A 21115-nucleotide genomic window follows, 5' to 3' on the forward strand; every position below is an offset into this window, starting at 1 on the left:
TAAAAAATGACAACAAACCAACATTTGAAAGCATTTATTTATCATCCATTTCCAATATTAATGAGGTAATTTTCATCTAAACCACTGAAGCGTCCAATAATTTAATGTTGAAGTGAATCGGAACCGTTGAGTGCTCAGCGGACCTCCGGGTCTTCGCTGACCTGCGGGGTCATGTGATCCTCCGCCACCTGCAGCCTCGGCCGGATCCAGTTGAGGTAGCGGGACACCTTGGTGAACACCTGACCGCGGCAGTCTGCGGTCGGAGACATCAGCAGCCCCGTCAGGAAGGCCGTGTCTTTCTCCACTGTGACGACCGCCGACCCCGGCAGCAGACCGCCACACCGCAGCCTGCTGCCACCTGGTGGCGACACGTGGTGTAGCTCCTTAAAGCTGCGGTTGGAGTTTTCTGCTTTGCTAGACGACCTGGTGGGAAGGTTTTCAGTTTGAGTCCAGTTCCGGTCCAAAGCCGGTGCCTTCTGAGTCACATTTAGCCTTCGTGGTGGTCCGGTTTCGGGATGCACTGATGGTCCGGTTCTCCTCGGCCCGCCGCGGTTCCTCCTCCTCATGCAGAACATTTTGTTGCTCAGCGGCTGCGAGACGTTCAGCTCTCCTCGACATTCATCCAGCGTCATGTAGACCAGCTCCTGGTTCTGGCCACGCCCCCTCCTGTCGACCAATCCTGTCCTCCCAGAATACATCAGGATGTTTTCACTGAAGTCCTTGGTTGGCAGGCAGAGGTGGGAGAGGGCGGGGCCAAAGGTCATGGGCGTGGCCAGCTCCAGCAGGACGAGGTCAAAGTCGTGGCGATCTGAACGGAAACGTTCGTGGAGGAAGATCGCTTGGACCTGGAAGACCTTCCCGTTACCTAGGAGACGAAACACCAGAGGTAGAGTCATCTTTAATCTCTGTTTCAGTTTAATGTGAATAATCTGACCTTAACAGAACCGTCTCTTTTTATTGCCATAGTTTAAAAAATGTTTGAATAAAACAAGGCCTGGATAAAGTTTCCAGACTGGAGCAACCAAGGTTCTATTACCTGTGACGATGGAGTAGTGTGAGGGTCGGAGGTCGTCTCCTGAGTTGAGGCAGCGTGCGGCGGTCAGGATGGACCATCGTCCGAGCACGACTCCGCCACACAGCTCCACCCGGCTGCTGTTGATCAGGGACACCTGCAAACACAAATCAAACCCACCAAGAGCCGCGTTTACTACTGGACGAATCTGGGCTTTACAGATTGGCTGAGAGCTCCTTACCTGCCAGGGGCAGTTTCCATGGCGACAGATTGAAGAAGTGTTGGCGTCATGGACCCTCCCACAGGGAAACTGGACTGTGGACACAGAGACACGGTGATTCCCCCAGTCTGAGCTGGTTTGGTAAGTGATGCCTTGCTGGGGGTTTTTACCTTCAGGCTGGCAGCTGCGCATGTCGCTCTGTAGTTTGAATCCCGACATGCAAGAGCATTTGTAGGAGTGGAAGTCCGCCGTGCACAGCTGGTGGCATGCGTTGGAGCCTTGGGTCGGACACTCTGCTATCGCTAAGAGAGACGCTGTTGGATGAAACGGTTTGAATCCCACCGACGCCCCCCAGCTCTGGCAGCGGCCTCACCTGGAGCTTTGTACTGAGGCTCCCGCAGCTCCTTCTCTGCAGCTTTAACTGGGCCCAGTTCACAGGTTTGTCCATAGTTGGGGGGGCTGCAGGCGCAGAAGAACCCCCCCACCTTATCCGTGCAGTTCCCCCCATTGAGGCAAGGGTTGGGAAGACACTGGTCGCCATCTCGGAGCGCCGAAACAGATTCAGAACTTTAGAAACTGGAGGTCCAAGAAGAAGTTAGATGAATATTGTCCTGGATCAGAACTCACCGTAGTAGATGGTCCAGAAGGATTTCTGTAGACGAACAAAGATGGATTAGAATCAAAGGTCAAAGGTCTCTGACTCGGCATTCATTCCTTGGACCCACCGTGTGCTCATCATTTTCAAACACTTCCCGCGCCTCCTCGTAGTTACACAGCTCCTCGTAGCACTCCCTCTCCAGGTTCCCCTGCAGGATCTCCTCCAGGAAGAACTGGTTGGCCCGTTTGGATCGCAGGAACACGGCGTGGGCCCCAGGAGCCACACGAAACCCTGGAAAGAGCGAGAAACCCCAACTAAATCATCAATCAACTGATCCCAATGGCTTTAGGTTCAAAATGTAAAGAGACATAAACAATGATCACTTTAGGCAATTTAAAATAATTATAATCATTATTTGAACAATTGCCCCTCGTAACACCCCAAAGTTAAATAGATCCATTTTCTTACCGTCACCTTGACTGAACACCTGAAGGAAACATCCCAGAAGACAGACGGCGATCAGAGACGCAGACATGTTGTGGACCGCCATTACACTGACAGCACTGCTCACACACAACAAATACACACATACGTCCACAGCTCAGCTGGACTCAACAGCTGGATGATCCACGCTAACGCAACGATTCTCCCTTCCTTTCATATTCCAGCCAAACGGGGTGGAAAACCCCTGGAAATCATGTCTGCTGTGTTCCTGTAAGAGTTCAGTGGGACAGAAACAGTTTTCAGGGATGGTTCTGTTCCGGCGGTGGACTCTGTTCCCCTAAATAACACAAAGAGGCTCCGGGTAGAGCTGGCTTGTTTATTCCAGGCAAACATCCCAGAAATCAATCATTTAATATCATCCAGAGACGCTAGAGCTCAGAAACTGTTGAAAGATAGAAAAACACATACTCCAAATTAAACTTGGACAGAAAAAAAGCATAAATCATACTTTATCACAAGATTAAGTCTAAATTTTACTAAATAACATTTTTATGCAGTGGTGGGCAGTGCTAAAAAAAATTTAGCTGACCATAACACTAAAGCACTAATTATAAATGTTAAATTCACAAACACTAAAGCATTAAACCAACACAGTATTTAGCTGAAGCTAATGTGCTTCTTCAAGTCAAATTATATCTGCCCTTGAAAGACTACAACTTTGGAGCACCAATTTAATTTTGACCTAATAATTTACCTATAATCCCACTTAAGATTGTATTTATATCCTGTTTTCTGAGTTTTATTTAGTTGATGCGTTTCTTAAAAATAAGATCCTGATTATCGACACCTACCTACTTGAACAATTCCTAAAAGTAAATAACCAAATCTTCGACACAAATGTCAAACTTTATTCAACTGAAAGTTTTCAAAACGGCTAAATAAATTTATCATATTTGTAAAAAACAAACAAAAGAAGACAGTGTTCTTACTTTTTGTTTCTATTATTCAAATCTTTATTTTGGTCACTGGATTACTCAAAATACTCAAAAACAGACATTTGCTAATCTTCATAGAGTTATCCCTTCTGGGAGCTACTGTAAGATGTATTTGATACAAACTAACAAGGTTTTACTTTTATTAGTCGGTTCCATAAGGAAACCAAAACAACACTGAAAGTCCAGGAACCTAAAATAACAAACCTGAGGGACTCCTCTCCATTAGCATGATCTATTACAGAGGTACTAGAGTTACTGGATGATGACTGTCTACAGACGGAAACGTTTGACGGCGCCGTGGTGCCTCTTCGTCCTGGAACCGCGTTTCTCTATCGGCGTCAGCTTCTTGACACCCTCTTTGATCCAGCGGATGAATTTAGACACTTGCGTGTAGACGCCATACTTTCCTTTGCGGGCATGACCTTTGCCCCAGCTCCTGATGCCAGTGATGAAAAAGGTCCCCCGATACCGTGTGACATGCGGGCCGCCGCTGTCGCCCTGAAAGGAATCTTCCCCCATTGAGTCGTAGCCGGCGCAAAACATTCGTAAGGAGATGCTGAGCGGAGTTGAGTCCATGCAGGTTTGCCAATCCACATAGGGCACAGAGAGGCGTTGTAGGACGGTGGACGGCTGACCCTCACTGAGATATCCAAAACCGCTGACCAGCGCATCCGGCTGCCGCATCAGAACCTGCACAAACAAGACCGGATTCCTAACGTCTCAGGAAATACTAAATAATCTTTAGTCACTGACGCAGTAAAAGGTTTACCTTCTCCATGAAGTCCGGCTCCGGCATGCAGGCTGGCAGGATGTACCTGGTGAACCTGATGGGCTTGGCCAGTTTTACCAGAGCAACGTCATTGAAGTAGGTCTGTGGGCTGTAACCATGGTGAGTGACGATGGCGTCCGCCACATGCAAAGCTTCATTTCCACCACTGTGGGACGTGTTGAAGACACCTGGACACAGATGACCAATGTTGGACTTATATAAGATATGCAGTCCAAAATAAATCAAGATGTTTTGAACTGTTCACTTTATTCAGATCAGTTCTTGTATTTACGTTAAAAATTGATTGGAAGCCTGCATTTGGCTTGTTGAACCTACCGAGCTTGACGGTGAGGTACCGGGTTTGGGCCACGCACTGAGCCGCAGTCAGGATGATGTATTCACTCAGAATTGTTCCCCCACAGAATCCAATGTTGTCCTGGTTGATCAGGAGAGCCTTTGGGGACAGAACAACCTGAAGGAGTGGACACATGGACCAGAACTGTCCTGCCATTGCTGAGTGTCTACCTGCCAGGGACATTGTCCTGGTGGACAGTCCTCTCCATTGATGGTCCCAGTCTGTGCTTCCCTGTCTGAGCTGATCTGACTGCTGCTGTTCCTCTGGCGGCCATGTTGCTCCTCTGTGAAGCTTCTCTTCTCGGTTCTGTTCTGTCCCTGGACATCAGTGATGATGGCGCCGCATCTAAAAGTCTCTGACCGAGTTTGGAGGACAGGAACCATCAGGTGGTTCAGTTACTAGAAGAACCACTCTGGTGTTGCTCTAACTCAATATTTGAAGGAACTCATGAATTTAGGAGAAAACACCAAAGGTTTTCCTCTCCTTGGTGTTTGCGATCAAGGCTGGTGGTCTGAAAGCTTCTCTTACCGTTGGAGTTGCAGGATTGGTTGTCCTGTGCCAGGAAGTAACCGTCAGCACAGGCACACACTACACTTCCTCCAGCAACATGGCAGAAATGTTCACAGCCACCGTTCTCATTGTCACAGAGCTCTGGGAGACAGGGAGCAGAAATCCCAGTAAAACCAGCATCTTGACAAGTTTTTAGAAGACATTTAGATGAAAACTGAAGACTTGATCTGGATTATCTGCTAACGGCAACATCGTCAACTCCAGTTATTGGTTCCTTCATCTACGATAACATCATTTAACCTCAATGATACCCACTGCACAACACCTGTTTGCAGGGATGGCCACACTTTTGCTAATGTGCTAATAGTGAAAATAATTAGCATACTTAACTTAGCTTTCCTCTAAATTTTTCCAGATAAATTCTGAAGTTCTATTTTACTTCTTTTTTTTACCTTTCAGTTGAATAAATCTGTGTTGAAGTTTTGGTATCGGCTTAAAAATTTCTCAGTTAAATTTATTTCAAAAAAGAAACATACAAGAGAACAAGATGTAGACATAAATACAATATCTGAGGGCAGCATGTAAATTAAATTGGTTACTTAAAGTCGTAGACTTCCAAAGGCAAACATCATCTGAATTGAAGTTAGCTCTTTAGCACTTTAGCATTATCAAGGCTAATGGTTATGATTGATATTTTAGGGTTAGCGCAGCTAACCTATTAGTTAGCGGTGTTCACCATTCAAGTTTTATTCACCCCAGTAATCTACAGTGACAAAATGTTTTCAGGTATTGATCAGTATCCTGTTGCGACACATAAACAAGTTTTCCCCTGTGAAACGGACTCCAGAACCAGAACCCATCTGTGAATGTTTCTAATGTTGGATGTGGAGAAACTCAAGTACACAGAGAAACATTTATGCTTTTCCAGCTCTGGTGAACTGCAGCTGGCTAACCAACACAGAACATCACAAAGTGATCATGGCTAATGAATACGGTGGATCTCTCACCTTTATCTTGGCTGAACACCTGGAGGAAGGAACCTCCCAGGAGGCAGATGGTGAGCAGAAACGCAGACATGATGTTTGACGGCTTCAGCTCTGACTCAGCTGCTCTCACTCAGCAAACACACACCTACTGGAACAGCAGGGACTCACTTAATGTGGACAGAGGTGAATAAATGTCTGGACTTTAACTCATCCTCAGTCTGTTGACCTGACTATCCAGAGAAACATCAGTTACCATTTCCTAAAGTAAAACAGTGACATAATTACTCTACTTAGGTGTTTATTACCGCTGAGCTCTGAGTCACTTTGGAAATGTTGTGTCAACAGACCTCAGGTTGGTTCTGGAAAGACATGTATGAAAAAAAAGTTCTGCTCCTTCAACGGACTCTGTTCCTGTAAATCCGTCAAAACAAGCAGCAGCTTCGACCTCTGAACCCTCAACGCTCAGGTTGTTGTTGATTTCAGGTAAACACAGAGGGACTTCAAGATCAATAAATCAGGATTTTTCACTGATCCGAGCCCCAAAGCAGGACGGGTTCTGATGGGAGCAGATTGGGCATCAAAAGTTAACTTTATAAATCTTCAGTGTTTATGCCAAAAAAGAAAACACAATAAATATCAAATTAATGACCTTCATCAAAAAATCATCAAAAACTTTAATTTTCCAGTAAAATGCATAAAATGTATTTGTCTACAAAATTCAGATTTATATTAACTTAAGATAGAAATATGTGACAGAAATCCATCTAAATTTAATTATAATTTCTTTGTTTCTAATTAAAAGCTTTATAAGTATTTTCAGAATCAATTCCAAATTGATTTAAATTCAAGCAATTTAAATAATTATGTAGATTAGAGCTAAAAAAAAAATCATTCTACGATGCAAATTAAATGTAATTAAAGGTTAATTATTTTTTAATTTAGTCATTTTTACTTGTAATATTTGTTTTACAATCAAAAGCTTGGATAACTGAATATAATATATAAGAAATTCAGTGAACATTCATTTAATGTTATGTGAAATTAAATTTTTTCTTTAAATTTGTTGATTGTGTTTGCCCTCATTTTGTTGAAGATTAGTTCATGTTAATATTTACCAAAACAGATGTTAAAGAATACAAGCAAACAGTAATGTAAGTGTTTTCTAGGTGTTTAATAATTCTGCCCAGCAAACCTTTACATCAGAATAGCAAGTATTTACGTTTGTGTGATGCTGAAACACTATCGGTGGAAACTTGGTCCCTAAAGAAAAGCTCAAGTTAAAGAAAATATATTATTTCTGAACAGTTTTTCAAGTGGAAAAAAGTAAATTTAACACTTATTTCTTTATTAAATGTCAAATCTTTTTGCAACCCCAAATATTAAAATCAACAATGAAGCTTAAACAAAACAGAAAATGAAGGTACATAGAGTATCAACCCTGAGGAACTCCATCTGTATTGTGGTCACTCGATAAGGTATGTCGCTCTTTACAAATTGATCACCTGTTTGGCTAAAACGTGGACATTTCAAAGTGACTACATTCTCAGCGGGTTGCCCCAGCGAGCTTACAGGTACAGCCTCTTGATGGTGCCATGGTCTCTCTTCTGCCTCTTGATGGCGCCATGGTCCCTCCTTTGCCTGTTCTCTCCACTGGGCGTCAGCTTCTTGATGCCCTCTCTGATCCAGTGGATGTATTTAGACACTTGCGTATAAATGCCGTATTTCCCTTCGACCCAGCTCACGATGCCGGTGATGAAGTAGGTGTCATGGTAACGTGTGACATGTGGGCCGCCGCTGTCACCCTGGCAGGCGTCCTTAGCGATTGTATCGTAGCCAGCGCAAAACATGCGATTAGTGATGCGCAACTGGGTGGATTCCATGCAGGTGAGCCGGTCCACGTAGGGCACAGAGAGGCGTTGTAGGATCGTAGATGCTTCTCGACCCTCACCAAGACATCCGAAACCGCTGAACACACCGTAATACTGCCGCATCAGGACCTGCAACAGAACACAACACAAATCTTTAAAGCTTTGTTTTAGTTTAGCGAAACTTATCATCAAAACAGACAATAAGCATACAAATATCCTCCAATGCTTCCCTGATTTCTACATCCTGCTCTCATTTTATAGAAAACCTGATTTACCACAGCAGAAACCTTTGATTATTCTCACGTTTTCTGCAAAATTTGGTTGCGGTATGCAGGCCGGCAGGATGTATCTGTTGAACCTAATGGGCTTGGATAGTTTTACGAGTGCGATGTCGTTGTTGTAGGTTTCTGGACTGTACTTGAAATGGGAGACAATGGTGTCCACCTGATGGGACATTTCCCAATCGGTTTGTTGAGTGGTGTTGTGTTCACCTGGAAACATGGACATAATAATCCATCACTCACCTGGTCAACAACACATTTCAATGCAATAACTAGAGACTTAAACTACAGGTATGCTATATTTAAAGATTTCTGATGTTACAATATGTTTGTAAAAGAAGTAGTATAAATATTTGAAAAGGTAAACAGGAAGTTCCAGTTTGACGAGTCGGACCTACCAACTTTGACGAAGAAGTAACGTGACTGGTTCATGCAGTGAGCCGCGGTCAGGATGATGTACTCGGTCAGAATCGTTCCCCCACAGAACCCAATGTTGTCCTCATTGATCAGTAGAGCCTAGCAGGACACAACAAGCTCCAGTTGTATAGATCTGCCAGAATCTGTGACCAGAACATAACATTCAGATCATCACTTTGTTGTGTGACTACCTGCCATGGACATTCTCCTGGTGGACAGTCCTCTCCATCGACGATCCGAACATTCTCCGATCTGTCAATGGTACCCGGACTCATCAAATTGGAAATAGGAGTTGGGCGCATTCTACTGATGTTTCTGGACCAGAACGAATCATCAGTGTTGAGGATGTTCCTTTGCTCCGTAGAGTTTGCAGTGGTGTTCAGCTTGGGGGGTTTCACTTCTTCCATGTTCAGATCTCCAGAGTCCACAAGCGACTGCCTGACCTTGTTGCTGACGAGGGCTCCGCATTTAAAAGGCTCTGCAAGAGTTTGTTGGATGTTTAGGGTTCATGAGATCTGAACCGGTTCTGAGATGATGCTTTGGTGTCCAAAGCTCTGGTTTGTTATATTGCTTCCGGAGATATTTCCATCACCATACGTTTGTGTCCACTGATCACATTCATTGCTTTTTTTACTGGTAGAGTGATGAAAACAACAACCTGCCAGTTCAGAAGCCAAATGCTTCCAGAACCAGTGTGGGATCATCGTCTCGTTGTGGACCTCAACTGTGTCTGGATCTTAAAGATCATCGTGTTGACTGGAGGTAAAGCTAAATAGATTGAAGGTCTGTCTCCTTGTGCCATCACTGGTGTTCATGAGTCCTAAGCCTCACCTTGGCACTATCATGTTGAAGGTCAAACCAGGCTTGAACAATAGTGGTTACTGGGTTGTTGCCCTGATCCTGGATCTGCTGCTGTTTAGAAAGGATTCTGAAAACTTTCCTATTATGTCTGGTTGTACAATTATCCTTTTTATATCTCTGTTGAGGTTCTTGGGCTTTCACTTGGCTGTGGGTGTTGGTCAGGCAGATCTCTTGGCATGGGACTCATCAAAAAAAAAAAAATTGGACTGTTTGTCCAATAGTTTTTGGAAATTTACATTTTCTTGGAATCTGTAGGTTTGGCCCCGTCAAGAATCGGAATAAAATCCCCAATAAATCCAAACCTTTACATCCCATTGTTGAATTTAAAGATACTTGCAGTTGTATGCTGTTCAATCACTCATCCAGATCTCCTGTGTTCAAGCTGGATCATCAGATGTGCTTTTCTTACCATTGGATTCACAGGACTTTCTATTTTGACCCAAGAAGTATCCATCAGCACACGAGCACTCAACGTTTGCTTTGACAACGTGGCAGAAATGATCACAGCCTCCGTTATCGTCATCACAGAGCATGGGGATAACTGAAAAGACACAGATACTACAGCAATTAAGAAAGTATGTACGCGGCACCACTGAAAACACTGTAGAGGGTATCTTGGGGCAACCGGTGGTGATGTAACTCTGAACAAAATGAATACCGAATGTCGCCCATGTTTATTTGTGAGAGTCAGGAACATGTGACCTTGGAACTCTTTCAGGTCCAATGTATGCATCTTCTCAACACCTGATTGGGTTGAGTTTATTAGCAACAGCTTTTAAAATAACATGATCTGCAGAGAAGACCAAGCAAAATGACATTGCCAAAATGTTCCTCAAACCTCATCAAGTCTTCATAGTAGCTAAAGACTGATGGACGAACGTTCTGCTACTGTATCACCCAACTTTTACCATCTGGATTGACTCTTCTACTTTACCGATTTCACAGGTGAAGCCCTTGTATCCCTCCATGCAGAAGCACTTGTAGCTCCCAATCGTATCCGTGCACCGACCTCCATTAGCACAGGGTGTGGACAGACAGGCGTCGCCATCTGCAGAAAGGACAGAGTAACGTCAGTTAGATGCCAGAACCCTAGAAGTCAGTTGGTTTGGGGCTATGAAGAGGAAGCTTACCCACATATATGGCCCAGAATGCATCCTGAAGAAAGACCAACAGAATAAAATGGTTTAATACAGAATTATTAAAAGTTTTCTGACTGACTTTCTTTGCATTTTGATGAAAACGTCTTTAGATTCATACAGTTTTCTCCTTATTTTCAAGGATCTCTCGTGCTTCCTCCCAGCTGCAGCTCTCCTCGTTGCACTCCCTCTCCATGTTGCCTTGTTTAAGTTCCTCCAGAAAGCTGTTGGCCCGTCTCAGCCTGGTCAGAACCTGGTTGGCCTCCCTGCCATCCAGGAAAACTGGAGATAGGGAACAGAAACTGGCAATCTGGGACTAGAATCACTCCAGATGCTTCCCACGCAAACCTCAAAACATATTGTCCTGAGGTCAAGTGTTACTGTCAATCAACAACCTCCCCATTCCTCCACACACACACACATACACAGACACACGCACACACACACACCCACGCACGCACACACACACACACACACACACACACCACACACACACACACACACACACACACACTCCAAATTCCTCCCCACCATCCTCCTCTTCATCAGTCCTGACACCTGAATGTGGGTCTCAACGTACCGTTAGCGGCCGTGAGGTGAAGCAGCAGCATGAGGCCCAGGGTCGGTCGTAGAGTCCCAGACATGGTCCCGGTTGGAGAACCTTCACTGTCCTGGTTCAGAGTTATGGAGTCTGACTGCAGCAGGGAGGCAGAGAGGGCAACGAACTGCGCTGGGGGAGGAAGGTCTGCTCTGGGCGGGCTTTATCTCAGGCTTCCTGCTCCAAATGTCAGACCTTCAGCACTCCGTCAGTGAAAACTACAACTCCTACAGTGCTTTGCAGTAGAAACAGGGAAGCTTTTGGTTCTGGTGAAGTGATAAAGTAGTCTCTGTTCATTTTTAGAGAAAGCTACAAACTTCTTCAATCAGAATCCGGGTTTTCACTCCAGATTTTTCTGCTTCTGTTGTTGGATTTTCCTGGAGGAGTAAAAGAAGATAAGCTGTTTTATCTCATTCTGGTCCTCGGCTATCAGTCACAGTTTGTTCTGATTGTTCATTCGTTATCAGCAAAAAGATATTCCTGCTTCTGTCTCTTGTTGAAGAAGATTTTAAGTTATATTTCTTCTTAAGAAAACTCTTTGGCTCGAGCTGCAGTCAGGATGATATATTCACTCAGAATCGTTCCCCCACAGAATCCAATGTTGTCCTGGTTGATCAGGAGAGCCTTTGGGGACAGAACAACCTGAAGGAGTGGACACATGGACCAGAACTGTCCTGCCATTGCTGAGTGTCTACCTGCCAGGGACATTGTCCTGGTGGACAGTCCTCTCCATTGATGGTCCCAGTCTGTGCTTCCCTGTCTGAGCTGATCTGACTGCTGCTGTTCCTCTGGCGGCCATGTTGCTCCTCTGTGAAGCTTCTCTTCTCGGTTCTGTTCTGTCCCTGGACATCGGTGATGACGGCGCCGCATCTAAAAGTCTCTGAGCGAGTTTGGAGGACAGGAACCATCAGGTGGTTCAGTTACTAGAAGAACCACTCTGGTGTTGCTCTAACTCAATATTTGAAGGAACTCATGAATTTAGGAGAAAACACCAAAGGTTTTCCTCTCCTTGGTGTTTGCGATCAAGGCTGGTGGTCTGAAAGCTTCTCTTACCGTTGGAGTTGCAGGATTGGTTGTCCTGTGCCAGGAAGTAACCGTCAGCACAGGCACACACTACACTTCCTCCAGCAACATGGCAGAAATGTTCACAGCCACCGTTCTCATTGTCACAGAGCTCTGGGAGACAGGGAGCAGAAATCCCAGTAAAACCAGCATCTTGACAAGTTTTTAGAAGACATTTAGATGAAAACTGAAGACTTGATCTGGATTATCTGCTAACGGCAACATCGTCAACTCCAGTTATTGGTTCCTTCATCTACGATAACATCATTTAACCTCAATGATACCCACTGCACAACACCTGTTTGCAGGGATGGCCACACTTTGCTAATGTGCTAATAGTGAAAATAATTAGCATACTTAACTTAGCTTTCCTCTAAATTTTTCCAGATAAATTCTGAAGTTCTATTTTACTTCTTTTTTTAACCTTTCAGTTGAATAAATGTGTGTTGAAGTTTTGGTAACGGCTTAAAAATTTCTCAGTTAAATTTATTTCAAAGAAGAAACATACAAGAGAACAAGATGTACCAGGGGTGTCAAACGTACGGCCTGCGGGCCGGAACCGGCCCGCCGAACGATTTAGTCCGGCCCGGGGGCTAAATGCATTATCATTATTCATGAAAAAACATATACTTCGTTTAATTGAAAATCTGCAGTTCCCATACTGTCCACGAGGGACGCTGCGTTTTATTCAGAGCACACAACATGATGCAACACTGCAGCGGAACTAACAGCAGATGGCAGCACTGAGCTTCAAGTTCTGTAAAGTTCGATTCTATGCTTTACCAGCTTTTTATTTTGGCCCTGGCAACCTCATATTTCTCGTGCATGCTAACATACATACATGTTATGTATGCATGTTTTTCTATATGTATGCATTTTATGCATCAACAAATGTACTTAATCAAATGTCTGTTTAAAACAGCTGACACTTAAGATTTCAAATGTGTGAAGCCAGATAATTTGTTCAAATTGCTTCCCAGTTTACTTGTGTGGCCCCCTGCAGATCAGATTAAGCTGTATGCGGCCCCTAAACCAAAATAAGTTTGACACCCCTGATGTAGACATAAATACAATATCTAAGGGCAGCATGTAAATTAAATTGGTTACTTAAAGTCGTAGACTTCCAAAGGCAAACATCATCTGAATTGAAGTTGGCTCTTTAGCACTTTAGCATTATCAAGGCTAATGGTTATGATTGATATTTTAGGGTTAGCGCAGCTAACCTATTAGTTCGCGGTGTTCACCATTCAAGTTTTATTCACCCCAGTAATCTACAGTGACAAAATGTTTTCAGGTATTGATCAGTATCCTGTTGCGACACATAAACAAGTTTTCCCCTGTGAAACGGACTCCAGAACCAGAAACCATCTGTGAATGTTTCTAGTGTTGGATGTGGGAAACTCAAATACACAGAGAAACATTTATGCTTTTCCAGCTCTGGTGAACTGCAGCTGGCTAACCAACACAGAACATCACAAAGTGATCATGGCTAATGAATACGGTGGATCTCTCACCTTTATCTTGGCTGAACACCTGGAGGAAGGAACCTCCCAGGAGGCAGATGGTGAGCAGAAACGCAGACATGATGTTTGACGGCTTCAGCTCTGACTCAGCTGCTCTCACTCAGCAAACACACACCTACTGGAACAGCAGGGACTCACTTAATGTGGACAGAGGTGAATAAATGTCTGGACTTTAACTCATCCTCAATCTGTTGACCTGACTATCCAGAGAAACATCAGTTACCATTTCCTAAAGTAAAACAGTGACATAATTACTCTACTTAGGTGTTTATTACCGCTGAGCTCTGAGTCACTTTGGAAATGTTGTGTCAACAGACCTCAGGTTGGTTCTGGAAAGACATGTATGAAAAAAAAGTTCTGCTCCTTCAACGGACTCTGTTCCTGTAAATCCGTCAAAACAAGCAGCAGCTTCGACCTCTGAACCCTCAACGCTCAGGTTGTTGTTGATTTCAGGTAAACACAGAGGGACTTCAAGATCAATAAATCAGGATTTTTCACTGATCCGAGCCCCAAAGCAGGACGGGTTCTGATGGGAGCAGATTGGGCATCAAAAGTTAACTTTATAAATCTTCAGTGTTTATGCCAAAAAAGAAAACACAATAAATATCAAATTAATGACCTTCATCAAAAAATCATCAAAAACTTTAATTTTCCAGTAAAATGCATAAAAAGTATATGTCTACAAAATTCAGATTTATATTAACTTAAGATAGAAATATGTGACAGAAATCCATCTAAATTTAATTATAATTTCTTTGTTTCTAATTAAAAGTTTTATAAGTATTTTCAGAATCAATTCCAAATTGATTTAAATTCAAGCAATTTAAATAATTATGTAGATTAGAGCTAAAAAAAATCATTCTACGATGCAAATTAAATGTAATTAAAGGTTAATTATTTTTTAATTTAGTCATTTTTAATTGTAATATTTGTTTTACAATCAAGCTTGGATAACTGAATATAATATATAAGAAATTCAGTGAATATTCGTTTAATGTTATGTGAAATTAAAATTTTTCTTTAAATTTGTTGATTGTGTTTGGCCTCATTTTGTTGAAGATTAGTTCATGTTAATATTTACCAAAACAGATGTTAAAGAATACAAGCAAACAGTAATGTAAGTGTTTTCTAGGTGTTTAATAATTCTGCCCAGCAAACCTTTACATCAGAATAGCAAGTATTTACGTTTGTGTGATGCTGAAACACTATCGGTGGAAACTTGGTCCCTAAAGAAAAGCTCAAGTTAAAGAAAATATATTATTTCTGAACAGTTTTTCAAGTGGAAAAAAGTAAATTTAACACATTTCTTTATTAAATGTCAAATCTTTTTGCAACCCCAAATATTCAAATCAACAATGAAGCTTAAACAAAACAGAAAATGAAGGTACATAGAGTATCAATCCTGAGGAACTCCATCTGTATTGTGGTCACTCGATAAGGTATGTCGCTCTTTACAAATTGATCACCTGTTTGGCTAAAACGTGGCCATTTCAAAGTGACTACATTCTCAGCGGGTTGCCCCAGCGAGCTTACAGGTACAGCCTCTTGATGGCGCCATGGTCTCTCTTCTGCCTCTTGATGGCGCCATGGTCCCTCCTTTGCCTGTTCTCTCCACTGGGCGTCAGCTTCTTGATGCCCTCTCTGATCCAGTAGATGTATTTAGACACTTGCGTATAAATGCCGTATTTCCCTTTGCGTGCGCAGCCTTCGCCCCAGCTCACGATGCCGGTGATGAAGTAGGTGTCATGGTAACGTGTGACATGCGGGCCGCCGCTGTCACCCTGGCAGGCGTCCTTAGCGATTGTATCGTAGCCAGCGCAAAACATGCGATTAGTGATGCGCAACTGGGTGGATTCAATGCAGGTGGCCCGGTCCACGTAGGGCACAGAGAGGCGTTGTAGGATCGTAGATGCTTCTCGACCCTCACCAAGACGTCCGAAACCGCTGACTAGACTGTGATTCTGCCGCATCAGGACCTGCAACAGAACACAACACAAATCTTTAAAGCTTTGTTTTAGTTTAGCGAAACTTATCATCAAAACAGACAATAAGCATACAAATATCCTCCAATGCTTCCCTGATTTCTACATCCTGCTCTCATTTTATAGAAAACCTGATTTACCACAGCAGAAACCTTTGATTATTCTCACGTTTTCTGCAAAATTTGGTTGCGGTATGCAGGCCGGCAGGATGTATCTGTTGAACCTAATGGGCTTGGACAGTTTTACGAGTGCGATGTCGTTGTTGTAGGTTTCTGGACTGTACTTGAAATGGGAGACAATGGTGTCCACCTGATGGGACATTTCCCAATCGGTTTGTTGAGTGGTGTTGTGTTCACCTGGAAACATGGACATAATAATCCATCACTCACCTGGTCAACAACACATTTCAATGCAATAACTAGAGACTTAAACTACAGGTATGCTATATTTAAAGATTCCTGATGTTACAATATGTTTGTAAAAGAAGTAGTATAAATATTTGAAAAGGTAAACAGGAAGTTCCAGTTTGACGAGTCGGACCTACCAACTTTGACGAAGAAGTAACGTGATTGGTTCATGCAGTGAGCCGCGGTCAGGATGATGTACTCGGTCAGAATCGTTCCCCCACAGAACCCAATGTTGTCCTCATTAATCAGTAGAGCCTAGCAGGACACAACAAGCTCCAGTTGTATAGATCTGCCAGAATCTGTGACCAGAATATAACATTCAGATCATCACTTTGTTGTGTGACTACCTGCCATGGACATTCTCCTGGTGGACAGTCCTCTCCATCGACGATCCGAACATTCTCCGATCTGTCAATGGTACCCAGACTCATCAAATTGGGAATAGGAGTTGGGCGCATTCTACTGATGTTTCTGGACCAGAACGAATCATCAGCGTTGAGGATGTTCCTTTGCTCCGTAGAGTTTGCAGTGGTGTTCAGCTTGGGGGGTTTCACTTCTTCCATGTTCAGATCTCCAGAGTCCACAAGCGACCGCCGGACCTTGTTGCTGACGAGGGCTCCGCATTTAAAAGGCTCTGCAAGAGTTTGTTGGATGTTTAGGGTTCATGAGATCTGAACCGGTTCTGAGATGATGCTTTGGTGTCCAAAGCTCTGGTTTGTTATATTGCTTCCGGAGATATTTCCATCACCATACGTTTGTGTCCACTGATCACATTCATTGCTTTTTTTACTGGTAGAGTGATGAAAACAACAACCTGCCAGTCCAGAAGCCAAATGCTTCCAGAACCAGTGTGGGATCATCGTCTCGTTGTGGACCTCAACTGTGTCTGGATCTTAAAGATCATCGTGTTGACTGGAGGTAAAGCTAAATAGATTGAAGGTCTGTCTCCTTGTGCCATCACTGGTGTTCATGAGTCCTAAGCCTCACCTTGGCACTATCATGTTGAAGGTCAAACCAGGCTTGAACAATAGTGGTTACTGGGTTGTTGCCCTGATTTTGGATCTGATGCTGTTTAGAAAGGATTCTGAAAACTTCCCTATTATGTCTGGTTGTACAATTATCCTTTTTATATCTCTGTTGAGGTTCTTGGGCTTTCACTTGGCTGTGGGTGTTGGTCAGGCAGATCTCTTGGCATGGGACTCATCAGAAAAAAAAAATTGGACTGTTTGTCCAATGGTTTTTGGGAATTTACATTTTCTTGGAATCTGTAGGTTTGGCCCCGTCAAGAATCGGAATAAAATCCCCAATAAATCCAAACCTTTACATCCCATTGTTGAATTTAAAGATACTTGCAGTTGTATGCTGTTTAATCACTCATTCAGATCTCCTGTGTTCAAGCTGGATCATCAGATGTGCTTTTCTTACCATTGGATTCACAGGACTTTCTATTTTGACCCAAGAAGTATCCATCAGCACACGAGCACTCAATGTTTGCTTTGACAACGTGGCAGAAATGATCACAGCCTCCGTTATCGTCATCACAGAGCTTGGGGATAACTGAAAAGACACAGATACTACAGCAATTAAGAAAGTATGTACGCGGCACCACTGAAAACACTGTAGAGGGTATCTTGGGGCAACCGGTGGTGCTGTAACTCTGAACAGAATGAATACCGAATGTCGCCCATGTTTATTTGTGAGAGTCAGGAACATGTGACCTTGGAACTCTTTCAGGTCCAATGTATGCATCTTCTCAACACCTGATTGGGTTGAGTTTATTAGCAACAGCTTTTAAAATAACATGATCTGCAGAGAAGACCAAGCAAAATGACATTGCCAAAATGTTCCTCAAACCTCATCAAGTCTTCATAGTAGCTAAAGACTGATGGACGAACGTTCTGCTACTGTATCACCCAACTTTTACCATCTGGATTGACTCTTCTACTTTACCGATTTCACAGGTGAAGCCCTTGTATCCCTCCATGCAGAAGCACTTGTAGCTCCCAATCGTATCCGTGCACCGACCTCCATTAGCACAGGGTGTGGACAGACAGGCGTCGCCATCTGCAGAAAGGACAGAGTAACGTCAGTTAGATGCCAGAACCCTAGAAGTCAGTTGGTTTGGGGCTATGAAGAGGAAGCTTACCCACATATATGGCCCAGAATGCATCCTGAAGAAAGACCAACAGAATAAAATGGTTTAATACAGAATTAATAAAAGTTTTCTGACTGACTTTCTTTGCATTTTGATGAAAATGTCTTTAGATTCATACAGTTTTCTCCTTATTTTCAAAGATCTCTCGTGCTTCCTCCCAGCTGCAGCGCTCCTCGTTGCACTCCCTCTCCATGTTGCCTTGTTTAAGTTCCTCCAGAAAGCTGTTGGCCCGTCTCAGCCTGGTCAGAACCTGGTTGGCCTCCCTGCCATCCAGGAAAACTGGAGATAGGGAACAGAAACTGGCAATCTGGGACTAGAATCACTCCAGATGCTTCCCACGCAAACCTCAAAACATATTGTCCTGAGGTCAAGTGTTACTGTCAATCAACAACCTCCCCATTCCTCCACACACACACGCACACACACACCCACGCACGCACACACACACACACACACACACACACACACACACACACACACACACACACACACACACACACACACACACTCCAAATTCCTCCCCACCATCCTCCTCTTCATCAGTCCTGACACCTGAATGTGGGTCTCAACGTACCGTTAGCGGCCGTGAGGTGAAGCAGCAGCATGAGGCCCAGGGTCGGTCGTAGAGTCCCAGACATGGTCCCGGTTGGAGAACCTTCACTGTCCTGGTTCAGAGTTATGGAGTCTGACTGCAGCAGGGAGGCAGAGAGGGCAACGAACTGCGCTGGGGGAGGAAGGTCTGCTCTGGGCGGGCTTTATCTCAGGCTTCCTGCTCCAAATGTCAGACCTTCAGCACTCCGTCAGTGAAAACTACAACTCCTACAGTGCTTTGCAGTAGAAACAGGGAAGCTTGTGGTTCTGGTGAAGTGATAAAGTAGTCTCTGTTCATTTTTAGAGAAAGCTACAAACTTCTTCAATCAGAATCCGGGTTTTCACTCCAGATTTTTCTGCTTCTGTTGTTGGATTTTCCTGGAGGAGTAAAAGAAGATAAGCTGTTTTATCTCATTCTGGTCCTCGGCTATCAGTCACAGTTTGTTCTGATTGTTCATTCGTTATCAGCAAAAAGATATTCCTGCTTCTGTCTCTTGTTGAAGAAGATTTTAAGTTATATTTCTTCTTAAGAAAACTCTTTGGCTCGATCTTCTTCTTACGGATCCTGGGTCCTCCCGGCGGGCCGCGTGTAGCCACACAGAAAATAACAATGAGTGTTGACGTCACAGAATTACAGAGTTTAATCCAATAGAAGACAACTTATGCAAATTACAACAGAAACTGCAGAACAACAGAGACATACATTAATTTACCTGAGACAAATGGAAAAGAAGAAGGAAGGAAGAAAGAAAGAAAAGAAAAGCAAAGACGTCTTTGGAGAATTGCGAGAGCAAATCTAATTTGTTACTCCTGTGTAGAAAGTTTTATAGTGAAGGCGTATTCTTGTCTTTAATTTATTCAAATAAGGCGTACCTTTGCTCATCCAACCAGAAGCTGTCTCTGACCCTTTTTAAAACTTCCTGCAAGTCACGATCTAAGACCATTTGTCTCCATTGTTTAAAGAAAGTGAGAGCAGAGCTTCTCCTGAACTCCTGCTGTTTAATGGCTTTTCACAGATGAGTGTGAAAAGCTGGAACTTCTTCTAATTGTTTCCCACACAGACAAAGGACAGTTCAAAAGATCTAGCAAACCATCTGCTGTAACTACAGGTAACATAAAGGTCAATAGGCCAGAATAAGTTACTAATTTCAAAACTATAATTAGGCTATTTAAATCAAGACATGTTAAGCTTTAAAACTAGCATACTTTAAATTTATTTTCTTAACACTCTTTAACACAGAGCCGTTTCAAACTTAAATAAATACGGCCATTAATGAATGATACATATGTAGGACAGTGCTTTAAATATGTCAGCGCATGTCACCAAAATGTTGGATTTGTTCTTTGGTATTGTGGAACCCAAAAGTAAAGCGTGTCTGTTGAAGAACGCTGGCAGTATGACCTGCTGTGGATTCTGAAGGTACGCAATACTGACCGCCAACTCCTCACTGTAACCAAATGTTACTTTTGATGTCCAAGTAGTTAGTTTTGTATCCTTTTATCTGTTTCTTCTTTTATATATATATATATATATATATATATATATATATATATATATATATATATATATATATATATATATATATATATATATATATATATATATATATATATATATATATATATATATATATATATGCGCTGTATCTGTAACTAAGAAAAGTAACTGCGTTAAAGAGTCTTGTGCTGACGGTGAGTGCTTGCTGTGAATTCTGGGGGTGAAGCCTCTGCGTTGTCGGGAGGTCCGAATAAACGGTCAGAGCCACGATCTCTACCGTCGTGTGTGTCCGATTCCTGCCTCAAGTGTCCTTCCAACAGCCATTAAAGAAAACACAATGCAGAGTCCAAGGAACAGCGAGGTGTCATCCCGCACGGTCACACATACATCAAATAAATAAATGCACACATGAAAAAAAAAAATTAAGTAATGTAATAAGGTTATTTCTCATAAAATAATCAGAAATAAAAACAGTTAAAAAAAGAAACAAAGAAATAATCTTTACAAAATAAATGTCAGAAAAATAAAACTTCATTAAATTAATAAGTAAATAAATACTTAAATATATCTAAAATTACTAGATAAATGAAACTTATTAATGCAATAAGCTTCCCATTAAAAAAAACAAATTTAACTTGACCGCCTTGACTTTTATTTATTTGATGGGGCATTTATTAATTATTTAGAAATAGCAATATTTATTTATTTGAAGACCAACCCAAACCCTTATTTGAATATAAGAATATCAAATGAAAAGAGCCTGAAATAAAAAATGGAATAAATAAACATAGCATTGCAAAATAAAACACAATTAAATAAATAAAACTTTTATTTATTCTGCTGTCAT

At 42.6% G+C, this 21115-nt stretch overlaps 5 protein-coding genes across 6 annotated transcripts; all 5 read right to left on the bottom strand.

The window, feature by feature from the left end:
• Positions 1-19: 19 nt before the first annotated feature.
• On the bottom strand, positions 20-2585 carry prozb (protein Z, vitamin K-dependent plasma glycoprotein b). Its single transcript, XM_014971126.2, has 8 exons — positions 2299-2585; positions 1958-2121; positions 1860-1884; positions 1606-1773; positions 1403-1534; positions 1254-1327; positions 1037-1169; positions 20-865 (listed from the first exon to the last, which is right to left on the bottom strand). The coding sequence occupies exons 1-8, from the start codon at positions 2378-2380 to the stop codon at positions 135-137; spliced, it is 1509 nt and encodes a 502-aa protein (XP_014826612.2). The 5' UTR covers positions 2381-2585; the 3' UTR covers positions 20-134.
• A 678-nt stretch (positions 2586-3263) lies between these two features.
• On the bottom strand, positions 3264-6088 carry LOC106906052 (coagulation factor X-like). The gene is made up of 6 exons (XM_014971137.2): positions 5911-6088; positions 4922-5044; positions 4564-4748; positions 4375-4492; positions 4039-4226; positions 3264-3959 (listed from the first exon to the last, which is right to left on the bottom strand). Exons 1-6 carry the CDS (start codon positions 5978-5980, stop codon positions 3540-3542), a joined length of 1104 nt encoding a protein of 367 aa, XP_014826623.2. The 5' UTR covers positions 5981-6088; the 3' UTR covers positions 3264-3539.
• Positions 6089-7041: 953 nt separating this feature from the next.
• Positions 7042-11211, bottom strand: LOC148160580 (coagulation factor X-like). The gene is made up of 9 exons (XM_088003819.1): positions 11033-11211; positions 10574-10734; positions 10447-10471; positions 10251-10364; positions 9726-9857; positions 8647-8933; positions 8437-8554; positions 8061-8248; positions 7042-7886 (listed from the first exon to the last, which is right to left on the bottom strand). Exons 1-9 carry the CDS (start codon positions 11094-11096, stop codon positions 7455-7457), a joined length of 1521 nt encoding a protein of 506 aa, XP_087859945.1. The 5' UTR covers positions 11097-11211; the 3' UTR covers positions 7042-7454.
• A 58-nt stretch (positions 11212-11269) lies between these two features.
• On the bottom strand, positions 11270-13952 carry LOC148160581 (coagulation factor X-like). Of its 2 annotated transcripts, none has more exons than XM_088003835.1 (4): positions 13627-13952; positions 12104-12226; positions 11746-11930; positions 11270-11427 (listed from the first exon to the last, which is right to left on the bottom strand). In XM_088003835.1, exons 1-4 carry the CDS (start codon positions 13694-13696, stop codon positions 11350-11352), a joined length of 456 nt encoding a protein of 151 aa, XP_087859961.1. In that variant the 5' UTR covers positions 13697-13952; the 3' UTR covers positions 11270-11349. The 2 variants fall into 2 exon arrangements, with proteins under 2 accessions (XP_087859961.1, XP_087859960.1); XM_088003834.1 differs by lacking the exon at positions 11270-11427 and adding an exon at positions 11442-11674 and having other exon boundaries at positions 13627-13948.
• An 801-nt stretch (positions 13953-14753) lies between these two features.
• On the bottom strand, positions 14754-19150 carry f10 (coagulation factor X). Its single transcript, XM_014971129.2, has 9 exons — positions 18754-19150; positions 18298-18458; positions 18171-18195; positions 17975-18088; positions 17450-17581; positions 16372-16658; positions 16162-16279; positions 15786-15973; positions 14754-15611 (listed from the first exon to the last, which is right to left on the bottom strand). The coding sequence occupies exons 1-9, from the start codon at positions 18815-18817 to the stop codon at positions 15165-15167; spliced, it is 1536 nt and encodes a 511-aa protein (XP_014826615.2). The 5' UTR covers positions 18818-19150; the 3' UTR covers positions 14754-15164.
• Between the last annotated feature and the right edge of the window lie 1965 nt (positions 19151-21115).

This window comes from Poecilia mexicana, unplaced genomic scaffold (assembly GCF_051168715.1).
Source record: "Poecilia mexicana isolate PSO_F unplaced genomic scaffold, ASM5116871v1 scaffold_2, whole genome shotgun sequence".
Taxonomy (NCBI): Eukaryota; Metazoa; Chordata; class Actinopteri; order Cyprinodontiformes; family Poeciliidae; genus Poecilia; species Poecilia mexicana.

Excerpts from the sequence above, each read along its gene's own strand:
- LOC148160581 (XM_088003834.1), bottom strand. The coding sequence starts at position 13,696 with ATGTCTGCGTTTCTGCTCACCATCTGCCTCCTGGGAGGTTCCTTCCTC. Across the intron at positions 11,931-12,103 it reads CCAATCCTGCAACTCCAACG|AGACTTTTAGATGCGGCGCC; the intron begins GTAAGAGAAGCT and ends AAACTCGCTCAG. Across the intron at positions 11,675-11,745 it reads CAGGACAATGTCCCTGGCAG|GCTCTCCTGATCAACCAGGA; the intron begins GTAGACACTCAG and ends CTGTCCCCAAAG.
- LOC106906052 (XM_014971137.2), bottom strand. The coding sequence starts at position 5,980 with ATGTCTGCGTTTCTGCTCACCATCTGCCTCCTGGGAGGTTCCTTCCTC. Across the intron at positions 4,493-4,563 it reads CAGGACAATGTCCCTGGCAG|GCTCTCCTGATCAACCAGGA; the intron begins GTAGACACTCAG and ends CTGTCCCCAAAG. Across the intron at positions 4,227-4,374 it reads GTACCTCACCGTCAAGCTCG|GTGTCTTCAACACGTCCCAC; the intron begins GTAGGTTCAACA and ends ATCTGTGTCCAG.
- LOC148160580 (XM_088003819.1), bottom strand. The coding sequence starts at position 11,096 with ATGTCTGGGACTCTACGACCGACCCTGGGCCTCATGCTGCTGCTTCAC. Across the intron at positions 10,472-10,573 it reads TTGAAAATAAGGAGAAAACT|GATGCATTCTGGGCCATATA; the intron begins GTATGAATCTAA and ends GTCTTTCTTCAG. Across the intron at positions 7,887-8,060 it reads AACCAAATTTTGCAGAAAAC|GTCCTGATGCGGCAGTATTA; the intron begins GTGAGAATAATC and ends GTTCTGTTGCAG.
- prozb (XM_014971126.2), bottom strand. The coding sequence starts at position 2,380 with ATGGCGGTCCACAACATGTCTGCGTCTCTGATCGCCGTCTGTCTTCTG. Across the intron at positions 2,122-2,298 it reads GGTGTTCAGTCAAGGTGACG|GGTTTCGTGTGGCTCCTGGG; the intron begins GTAAGAAAATGG and ends CGCTCTTTCCAG. Across the intron at positions 1,535-1,605 it reads GCCTCAGTACAAAGCTCCAG|CGATAGCAGAGTGTCCGACC; the intron begins GTGAGGCCGCTG and ends CGTCTCTCTTAG.
- f10 (XM_014971129.2), bottom strand. The coding sequence starts at position 18,817 with ATGTCTGGGACTCTACGACCGACCCTGGGCCTCATGCTGCTGCTTCAC. Across the intron at positions 16,280-16,371 it reads CAGGAGAATGTCCATGGCAG|GCTCTACTGATTAATGAGGA; the intron begins GTAGTCACACAA and ends GTGTCCTGCTAG. Across the intron at positions 15,974-16,161 it reads TTACTTCTTCGTCAAAGTTG|GTGAACACAACACCACTCAA; the intron begins GTAGGTCCGACT and ends CCATGTTTCCAG.